An 11,201-nucleotide genomic window follows, 5' to 3' on the forward strand; every position below is an offset into this window, starting at 1 on the left:
CAGGTACAGGATGGTTAATTAGCATTTTTTTCCATGTGAAAAATATCACAGAATTTCTCATGCTTTTGGTTAGATAGGAAACAACTGGGACAATCACACATTTGGAACCAGCCCCTTGATGTTTGTTTCACACAATGAAATAAGAAAACATCTCCTAAAGCCATCTTGGGAGATGGAAATCTCATTAACACTCCTTTCAAGTTCTAATGAGCATGCATCTAAATATGTGTAGAGCCGTAACAATAATAACTTTATATGAGATTCATTGGCACCAAAAGGGGTAGCATTTATGATAGGTTCCCATCCAAAAGAGGTCACCTTGCCATGGTAGGCGAGCACAAATGATTTTGATCAAAATATATTTGCTAAGTATCTCATTATTTTGTAGTGAGTACAGCATTAGTTCACACAGTATATTATGTGTTTGCAGAGTGCTGTTGCATTGGGTTTAACATTATATGAGATGTTAGCGTAAGAAGTATGGTGACTTCTCTGAGGACTAAGGCAAGCCATGAATCCTATAGAGATGTCAGATGAACACTGGTTTGGCTCATAGCAATCTCTCCTGACCTCCCATACCCATGCATGCTGGACCCAGCTGAGCGTGCTTGTGTTCTGAATAGAAAGACACCTTTGTCCTGAAGAACCAACGATTCGGCAAGTTGAAACCCAAAATGTTTGATCTATCTCTTCTCTGGCATCAGCATTTGAGGGACAGTCGGGAGGCCCCTCCATACAGATCCAAAAGATTTGTAGGCTACATTCTAATGACTTTTCTTTGAACCAACTAGAAAATATGGATCTAGGTATAAGAAGGAGTAGGCTTATAGGAAGGACAGGTATTTTTCATACAAGATTAGCACTCAGAAGCTCCATTATGCATTATGTTGAAATTGACTGCAGTCAACGATGAGCATGGGCGTGTGACACAAGTGTTTGTATAGGCATGGCAAAAGGTGTGATCTACAATAGGAGAAGAGTTGGTCTCAATTCACCAGCACTGGCCTTCATTAGCACAGCCTCCTCTATGGAAGGGGTAGGCAGAGGTTGGTGATGTCATTCCCCTGTATTTGCCCAGGAAGAGTGTCATGCCACAGCGAAAGCTGCTGTTTTACTGGATCAGTGTACAATCTCTTTTCTGCACGTGAAACTATATATACAACATGTGGCGTAAAGTACAGTCTCATCCTTGAAGACCCCACCAATTTTGAGAGTAGGAGTCCTGTGTCCCCACCTGGATGGAGTGGCAGGTTGAGCATGTTTCCTGCTACTCTATTCATTCTCTATGAGTCTGCTGGAAATATCAGAGAACAGCACTCAGCTATTTATACAGTTTTTGTTCAAGCAGGAGAGGACAATACTGTTTTGAACAAACACCATTCAGGGCTGTGTTGCTGTAGAAGGGGGGGGGGGGACACTTCTGAAGACAGAGGTTGGGCAACAGCCACAATCTTAATTTAAAGCGGACAATCTAAACTTTAAAACAAGACCAAGATTGTGACACTAGCAGTAATACATAGCTAGTTATATCTCCATGTAGCTAACTAGTCTAGTGAGAGTTGCATATACCTGCAGCTTTCACTCCTGCAACAATTTCAGAAGGTTTTAAACTCTATGTAGCTCACTTACCACTGTGATCTTGACCTTATTAAATAGCTTAGATTGTCTGCTTTCAAACAAGACCAGGCTCATATATGTAGCAGCTACCCACCCTAAAATATTAGGGCCCCCTCTTCAGCTAGCTGTGATCTCAGGGAGCCTGGAGGAGGAGAGGGGCAGTAGGGAAGTGCTGACAGTCTGCATGGAGGGCAAAGAGACACAGATCTTGCTATCTTCCTCTGTAGCTGTACGTGACCCCAGGGGGAAGGTAACAAAGACTTATGTACATGTTATCTATCCCCTCTCCCCATCAATCAGACAGCATACTTTCTCATACTTTCTCTCTGATTGTTGATATGGGAATGGAAACGATACATGTCTCGTTTTCATGTTTACGACCACCCTACAATCCATCAGCGTGGTTGTGCTTGCATGCTCTAAAAAAGCACCAGTTTATGTGAGTTCCCACGGTCCCAATCACCAGAAATGCCAGCATTTTTTGCTATAGTGTGAAAGCAGGAGCACCATTAATTGATTGCAGGGTGGTCGTAACCATGGAAACAAGCAGTGTATAATTTGATGGAAAATGAATCCAGACAGCAAAGGAAGCAATATGGACAATCACAATACATTAGTAAGTGCCTTGTATTAACTTTCTCTACATGATAAATGCCACTTGCTGAAGTGACACAATCCCTTTAAGTAACCCTATTTCCTCCACTTTCCAAATCCTTACAAAAACCACTTTAAGGCTAAAATTTGTTACATCACTAAGGGGTTAAACTGCACTTCAGTCACCTGAATTGAGCACCAACTGAATTTACGTGAGACATAAATTTATAATTTACAATAAAAAAGTTACATTTTCAGGAGGGTTTTTTCTGTTGGGGAGATAAAGGTATCCTGTCTCAATGAACATAGTGTGTGATCTGCAGGCATACAGATTTGTATGAAAAGATTCAGCATAACTTGAATTTTTTTATTTAACCCTCTGCTCATTGTGGGCTTAGGAGTCATGTGGGCGGCCGTACTCACTGATTGGTTTCTCTATGCATACTCATATAGAGATAGCTGTCAATCATTAAGTAGGACAACCCTCTGGAGGACTTCTAACCCCAGAACAAACAGATATTTAATTGAATACAATTGAAGGTATACTAAATCTCTTCACACAACCTATATATCAATCTGCTCTGCTCGCCCGTTCAATAATATGCTGCTGGCAAAATAGACTGCCTGTGCAAAGTGACAGGTTACCTTGAAGCTAAAACTCAGACAGTCCTGCATTGCAGCTATATACTGTATTTAAACGTAAAAGATAATTGTTCGATGTGCATGCCTTTATACATTTATTGGACATAAAACATTTAAGATCTCTTATGAACAGCACAATACATGTATGCTACAGTATTACATAATTTTGCACTCCAAAAACATTTCCAGCATACAGAACGCAAAAAATATTGCTGTCTCTAATCTGATGTATAATTAACAATTCAGGCTCCCAGAAATAATACCTGCCGGCAAAATAAAGTAGATCTTTGCAGAAAAAATTATCAACAGAAAGCAGCCACTATAGCACTTTGGCCCTGATTTATCAAGACCGTCATGTGCTATGCCAGTCTTGATAGAGGCTGCACCGCCAGAGGCATTTCATTCATGATGAGGTGCAGACCTCATCATAAATGAAATGCCTCCTACGCAGCCCTGGTCCCAGACAGAAATTTACTCCAGATCATAGCTGGCATAGATTTCAGTCATCGTTTATGCCAGTTTTTGGCTTAAATGATTATAAATGTGCCTAGGCCTACAGCCCTACCCACATTCCATCCTCTTCATGCCCCCTTTTTGGGAACTGGGAAGGGCAGAGTAAAAACACTAGTTGTGTCTTGATTTCATGTGTCTCAATAGTGTTTAAAAGTCACAAAACTGCATTTTTCAACTTTTTTACACCACAAACATTGTATAAGAGAATGAGAAATGTCCCCCTTATTTCTTTGATAGCGATAGCCCGTAGTGTTTATTATCAAATGCACTTCAGATGTTGTAGTATTGCACTGTGAATATTTGCCTGTGAAGGGGTTAATGACAGATTAGCAGGCAAGCACTGTGGCGAGTCAGAGGCTGGGGTTATGTTTGAGGCATCCACATGCTGTCCAGCAGCTTTTTGTGTAAGGCAAGTACAAGTCAAACCTGCTTGGTAGTTAGCTAACAAGTGGAGGTGAGTCAATTGGTAAGCCATGTGCACCTCTCATGAGCCCAAAAGATCCTTGATAATATCTGACACCCCTTTATGGACACATAGAGTGCCTAAAGCTGTGTAGCTTAAGTGACAGGAACTGCTCTGCCATGTGAGTGTACAAAATGTTAGTTGGTGACCTGGATTCTCATCTAAAATTGGATTTCCAGTGTAAATACATAATTAATACAAAATGTAGTGTAAGTTTACAGTAATTAATCTAGGCTTAGTATTTTTCTGCCCCTGGTTTACAACTCATTATAAGCATCTATAGGCATCTGTAGCATGCTCAGTTTTCCAAACCCCTTCCACATATATTGGCTGTAATTGCTGCAGATTTGTGGTGGGAAATCCGCATCGAAAATCTGCTGCAAACCCGAAGCCTCTGAACTCCTAACTGGAGTTTTCTAAAATTGTATCTGATGTGGGCAGCCATTTATGGTCTAAACTAGGAATGCACAACCTTTTTTAGTCTGAGGGCCTTGTTTTCAGATTGTATCACTCACAAGGGCTGCACTATAAGTTAGAGTGTTAATCCGTTTTTAGACATTTACAGTATATGAGGGTTCCTCTTCTGAGAATCAGAAAAAGGAAATCCAACATCCAAAAAGAATTAAGGAAATTCTCAAGATAGGCCATCAGTATTTAATTAGTGGAGGTCCGACACCCCGTACCTCTGACGATCAACTATTCTGCAGCACAAGTCTGTGCCAAAACTAGACAGCTCTATCCACTGGTTACCTCTCTACTGACGCCAAAGATACTGCAAAACAGCAGGTCAGCAGTGGTCTGACGCCCTGCATCCTCGCGGATCCGCTGCTCTACAGTAGCTTTGACTCTTCAGATAGTGGTTAGGCCCTCACTTATAAAATCCTCGAATACCCCTTTAAGAAAATCACAAGCTGAATGTTTAGCAACTTTCATAAACTACAATAGATAGACATAATCGTATGCAGCTACATCTCCACCTTATTTTTTCCCTCTTAGGAGTGGAGTGTTTTCATTGTCCAATTTACATACAAGGCCTTTATCTTCAGAGACGCATTCTTCCTGGGCAGCCTCTGGACCAGCATTAATATTCTAAATGATATAAAAAGGCTTGTTACGTAGAGGTAACTGTACTCAGAAATATGATGCCACACCGTGCATCTTGCAACTCAGCTCTGTGCAAGTCTGTGGAGAAGTGTGGCTGTACTCAACACAACCCATGGATAGGAGTGGAAAAAAACTGTATGCACATTATACTAAACAATTCTACTGTGTCCACCACATTAGATCTATATCCTTGTAGCTACTGGAAATGTATTGTTACAGTGCCAGTGGTAGAGTCACTATATGCTCATAAACTCCAAACATTTGATCTATTGTTTACCTATTTTACACAAAAAACTAGAGAATGTTCTGGCACTGAATAAATTACAGTATCAATAGTACTCGCCAGCAAAAGGGTTGTTCTGTGTCTTATTAGGGCATGCAAACATCATAGAGAGGGGATCCAGTGCTCTTGACCTCCATCCCCGGCAACGAGTGGGCACTGCTTTGAAGGACTCAGAATATGTATTAAATGGTGGACCTTTCAGAATAGGTGCTGTGTATAGGGTCATAGCTATAGGGAGTGCAGAGGAACAATTGCACCTGGTCCTGTTACTTCAGGACGACCAAAGGTCACTTAGGAGGACACCAGTATTATAAATGGCGTGTGGTAGTTGGAGGACTTGTTAAAGATTTTACATTGAGGCACTAGAGCTTCAAGTTACACTTCTTTTCATGCAGCTTCCTATGTTGATACCAGCTGTTTTTCAGGGGTAATATCTGTACAAAGATTTTATAATATCGTTATGTTTACACCTATAATTCAATTTCTGCCCCAAAAGAAAAAAAGATTGCGACTTGCACTAAGGCTATGCAACTAAATGTGTGTATACAATAAAGTACCTATGTAGTAATTATAAAATTTATTGGACATTTACCAACTTGTTGGATCTGGTACAAGAAGTGGCCTGAGGGGGTTCCTCCTCTCATAAACTTATTTTTGTGATAGTGAAGCTCATTAGAATCAAGAACATTAGGCTTTGCCAGTAGAGAGATTATTTGCAAGGTACCTGAAAGTGAGTTTTTGGGGAGAATGCCAGAATAATAATAATATGAACCAAATGTTATCTCATGTGAAGTCAACTTCCTCTTCACACTCTCCTTCCCAATCTTTACAATTATATTGACTTTTTGAAATGCTAAATTATGGTTCTTAGAAAATGGAAAGAGATATTAAAAGTTCAAAGAGAAAACGCATTTTCCATCTATAAATTATGTTAATATACATATTTTTATTAGTAGTAGTAAGAGTATTTAACATTTAGACCATTAAGTAGTATGTAACATTAAAACCACCCACCTAAAATTTTGTAGGTCTCTTATGCCACCAAAACAACTCTTTACAAAACCTCTAAAGATGTCCTGTGGCACCAAGATGTCAACAGTAGATCCTTGAGGTCCTGCGGGTTGCATTGTGGGGCCTCCAAGAATCAGACTTGTTGTCCCAGCATATCCCAAAGATAGGAGATTGGACTGAGATCTGGACAATGTGGAGCATAAGTCAACTATTGAAACACTTTTTCATATTCCTCAAATTATTCCTGAACATTTTTGGCAGTGTTTTCTGAAGACTCCACTGCCATTAGGGAATACTGTTGCCGTGAAGAAGTGTTTAGGTAGGTGGTACATGCCAAAGTAACATCCACATGAATGCCAGAACCCGAAGTTTCTCAGCAGAACATTGCCCAGAGCATCACATTGCCTACAATGGTGTAGTTGTGACTTTTCTACGCCAAAATAAGTCATAAGGGGAATCATAATGTGCTTTAACTTTTTTAGCAATTTGTCCAACAATGTCTCTTCCGTGGGATCAGGCCAGAGGGTTGGCATTTAATCCCTAAGTGCCTGGCCCATGACCCTGCCATTGGTTCACTGATTGTTCTTGTTTGGACCACCATTGTAAGAACTAGGCACAGATGGTCTGACCCAGTCATCTAGTCATCGCAGTTTGACTCTGACCAAAGTATTATTCTTTTATGGAAGATAGAAGACATGTCAGATGTCTCCTGTAAGATTTCATGAAATTTGACTGTTTTAGCAAGCGCTAAGTTAAAATCCATTTTGCTTTGAGAAGAAAGAGAATGCTATAGGATTGGGAAACATTATTTCTGCTTCACAATAAAAATGGAATAAAATGTAAATGAGTACAACTAATTTCTTATACTTCACCCTCTATATCTGTCCATACATTACAGTATGAGGGACCTCTGAGGGAAACAGGATGGGGCATATTGAAACACAACAGCCTGACCCCCTGACATCTGCCATTGGGGGAATGTTGGGAGGCATCAATACACATTAGATAGTAGGCTGTTCCTGTTTTAGTTGGTAGGTTTGGTTGACATTAATCTAATGTGTATGTCCAGTTTAAGGGTAATGTGTCAACAGAAAATCGCCCATTGTTTAATTTTTTATGATAGATAGATAAATAGATCGAATTTTTGGCTTAATAATAGGTCATGATTTCCTGTTCTGTACAGGTAACTTTTCAATAGATATCTTATCATCACAGGCAGGATTACAATGACAGATATCATCTTTGTATAGATAACACGGGATCCACCATTCACAATATGTGATATCACAGCTTATCTGCTCCTTCCTGACCTCTGCACAGGTCATAGAGCATGGCTAGAAAACTTTCCTATAGAAGTCAATGGGGTCAGCCCCTGTTCATTGTGTCCCTTATAGCTGACATAATTTAGGCCTAGGTTCCAGTGTGAAAACTACAGGATTTTATCATTTTTTGTTTAGATATAGATAGTGACCTGGAAAAATTCCCAACATTCCAAAAAATATAAATATAAATCTTGATTTAAACAATAGGTCATTTTCTGATGACACATTCCCTTTAACCCATTCTAGACCTCCACCATATATGTATGGTAGAAGTAGAGCCTTTAAAGTTGGCGTTTGCTCCAGAGCAGAGCGGGAACCATAGCTGTCAGGTTTCTGTTGTATCATTTAGCCCGAGGCTAATGTCTGTGATTGGCAATAACACAGATCACAGACATTTACCCCCAGATGTCGTGGTCAATTGTGACAACTACATTTGAGGTGGATTTTCCCAGAAGCCCTGAGCTACCGAGGCCCAAACGGCTTGACCTGTGTGGCGATCAGGAGCAGCCATTTGATAACTGTGATAGCCTCAGTCACTCTGAAGGATCTGAGGTTATCACAGCAGTAGTTCCTATGGAGGCTTGCAGGTGGCAGGGCTACATAGGAACATAGCACAACTCCCATAGACTACAATGGTAATTTTCTGCAGTCTATGGGACAAGAGCTTGTTAAAGTCTCCTACGGGGACTTAAAATATGTGAAAAAAACATAAAAAGCTGTTTTTGAAAAAAAAATAAACATTCAAATCACCCTCTTTTCCCCATAATAATAAACAATAAAAAAATATAATTTTCATTTGCGTCCCAAAATGCCTGTACTATTAAAATATACTTTTATTTATCCCTGTACGGGGAATATCATAATGAAAAAAAAATATCTAAAAGCCCTGATGTTGGTATGTTAACAGTAAAATTAAAATAAACGTTATTGCTCTGGGAATGCATGGAGTAAAAAATGAAAAAGGTAAAAACAGAAAATTCAAGGGTCTTGAAGGAGTTAAGAGGCTATATAAATAGAACTCACTGTACCTCATCATTCATTAAACCTGTTGTATGGACAAGGTGTATAAACATTTACAGCTATGATCAGTGTGTGCCGCTTAGTAGTCTGATATCCACATCAGAGTCTCAGGCTGCTAGGCTGTCCATCTCTAATGCTTTACCCTGCAGCTCTGCTTCAGGGTGGCTGAGTGTACAGTAGATGTACAGTATAAGCATAGATTTACAAGGAAGTAAACATAGGAGAATCAACTTTCAATACAGCAAATACTGAATGATTGTCGATTACTGCAGAAATAACTTCCCCACCATCGATATAATAAGACAAATAGATCTCACAAAGAAGAAATCTAATGTGAAGCAGTTGTATGTGATTGGGGGGGGGGGGGGGGGGGGGGGGGGGATCTGTGCAACACAGCTCCTTTCACTTAAAAGAAGGGCGTTCCCATTTTTTAAAGAGATGTCATATTGAAGTGAATGGGGGCAGTGGCAATTCCCTGCACAGATAGTGACTAGCGAGAAGTTAGAAGGAGATGCAGTGGTAAACTACTCTAAGTATCATGGGGGTCCCAGAAGCCAGACCCCCACCAATCATAAACTGATGGCACTCACTTTATAAGATTGAACTAACCCTCTACATGGATCTGAGTTGCAATGCCAGAATACGGACAAGGGTGGCGATGTTTCTGAAGCAAAAAATTATTTTATTTGACATTTTTGTAGTTTCAATCAACCCTTTTCAACTACTTTAAATGCACATTTTCATGTGGATAATTGACTTTTTTTTTAAAATCATACTATTTTCCTGCACCTTAAACAAGCAAACCAGCAATCCTGAGGCACACAATGCAGGCAGTCAACCATATATTAATAACATTATGTCATGCTATTTACCATAGTCACCAGTCACTATTCATCAATAGTACATTCCGCACACTATAGGTGCAGCAGAGCTGAATTTGTCAAAGGCTCCCAGAACACTGAATATAGCAAGAGATAGCAACTAAACCCAGCAAAAGACACATGATAGACTCAGCTCTGCTACATCTAGTGCATGCCAGTTTGAAGAATTAGAGAGGCTTGTGTGGATAGGAAGTGCCTATGAACCAATTCCAGTGGATAGTGAATGGTGTAGAAACAGAATCAGATGTGATGTTAATTACAATGTATCTCATTATGATATTCTCCATACATGCTCAGTGCCATTGTAATGCTCTCCTAACATATCCTTAAACTATTAACCGTTTGCATCCTGCAGCAAATCTGAAGCCCTAACCTTGGGCATACAGCTCAGGACGTGCCCTCAATGAGCACCAATAGCAGTGGCATCCCCTCTCTTTATAATCGTTGCTCTAGAATGGCACCCCCATCCCCAAGGCACAGCTGCACGCTACGCCACATAGTGCGCCCTACCAACCCAGCAGGATCTAATTACAGTTTGGAGTTGGCATGTGACCTTTCCAGTGCTGTACCCCCTCACTCCTCCGCTGGCACCATCCCCCTGCATCCTCCTCACCCAGCGTCTTCTTCTTCTTCTTTGCACTTTTCTTCCTCTATCACTCTCCCACTTTCCAGACATCTCCATTCTAGTCCCTCATCTCCCTCACTTTCTTTCACAGTTTTTTCCTCCATGGCTCGGTCTGTTCTTTCCTCCTATCTCTCCGGCACACATTGCTTGCTGGTCTTTTTATAGATGTGCCCCCCACCATCCTATTCTGGAAGCCTGCCCCCATGTCTCCTTCATGGAGTGAAGAAAGCCTCATGATCAGCCTCACCTGCTCTGCTGCTTCTGGGTCCAGATGTGGCTCCAGAAATGGTACTGTGAACTGGATCTTTCTGGGACTGTTGGGTTCCATCCTGCTGTGGTCTCAGGGTCAGTCGGTTCTCTGTAGGGTTCTGCTGCTGCTCAGCTTCTGCTTTCTGAGGTTACAAGGATTTTGCCAGCCCCTTATCTCCTCCTGTCTTCACTCTCGGAGCAGAGAGGAGGATTGGATGAACATAAGCAGGCAGTATTCCCCCAGCTCCCCCCTCCCCTCTGTGCACAGACCGTCATACGTTCACATGCATCCAACTCTATGCACATATCTCCAGTGTGGATCACAGTCCTGGGAATATTGTGTCCTTACCTATCGGCTAAAAGGACATTAAAAGTTTCCGGTATTTCCGCCTGCCATAACACTTATTTTTCCAGTCGTCATGTTCCACTTGTCTAATGGCTTTCCTTTCTGCACTTCTCAAGCCCCTTTTTGCTCTAGCTAATTGAGGTTTCCTTTTTGTTTTTTCAGTTTTCCCATACAAGTCTCTTTTGCTCACTACTGACGGTAATATCACCAGGTTGGGATCACGATGACGGGTTGTATTGCGGAAAATGGTCTTCAATTGAAAATCAACTCCATTCATCTGAATGGGGTTGTTTGGATGTCGGCAAGTACATGGATTTCTGCAGGGGAATGGAGAAAATTTCTGCATTCTGACAATTTAAAGCAGTGTTCACATTGGGATTTGTCTTCATGTTTTTGTTTGCATATGTGCTGACAGATCTCTTTCATTTCTAGGCTAATGCATATGATGATGTTGGCGAGCTGCACTAACCTGGGAAGATCAGATATATAAAGCAAGAAGCTAAGATATGCCCTGGGCACACGTTTGATAGG

At 40.9% G+C, this 11,201-nt stretch overlaps 1 protein-coding gene across 1 annotated transcript in view; it reads right to left on the minus strand.

Annotated features, from left to right (window-relative positions):
• The window catches only part of PPP1R1A (protein phosphatase 1 regulatory inhibitor subunit 1A), a 264,028-nt gene extending 253,422 nt beyond the window's left edge, over window positions 1–10,606 (minus strand). Inside the window, exon 1 of the mRNA XM_040425864.1 lies at window positions 10,323–10,606. Coding sequence (XP_040281798.1) covers window positions 10,323–10,403 — 81 coding nt within the window. The 5' untranslated portion in view covers window positions 10,404–10,606. The remainder of the gene's footprint in view (window positions 1–10,322) is intronic.
• Between the last annotated feature and the right edge of the window lie 595 nt (window positions 10,607–11,201).

This window comes from Bufo bufo, chromosome 3, assembly GCF_905171765.1.
Source record: "Bufo bufo chromosome 3, aBufBuf1.1, whole genome shotgun sequence".
Classification (NCBI taxonomy): Eukaryota; Metazoa; Chordata; class Amphibia; order Anura; family Bufonidae; genus Bufo; species Bufo bufo.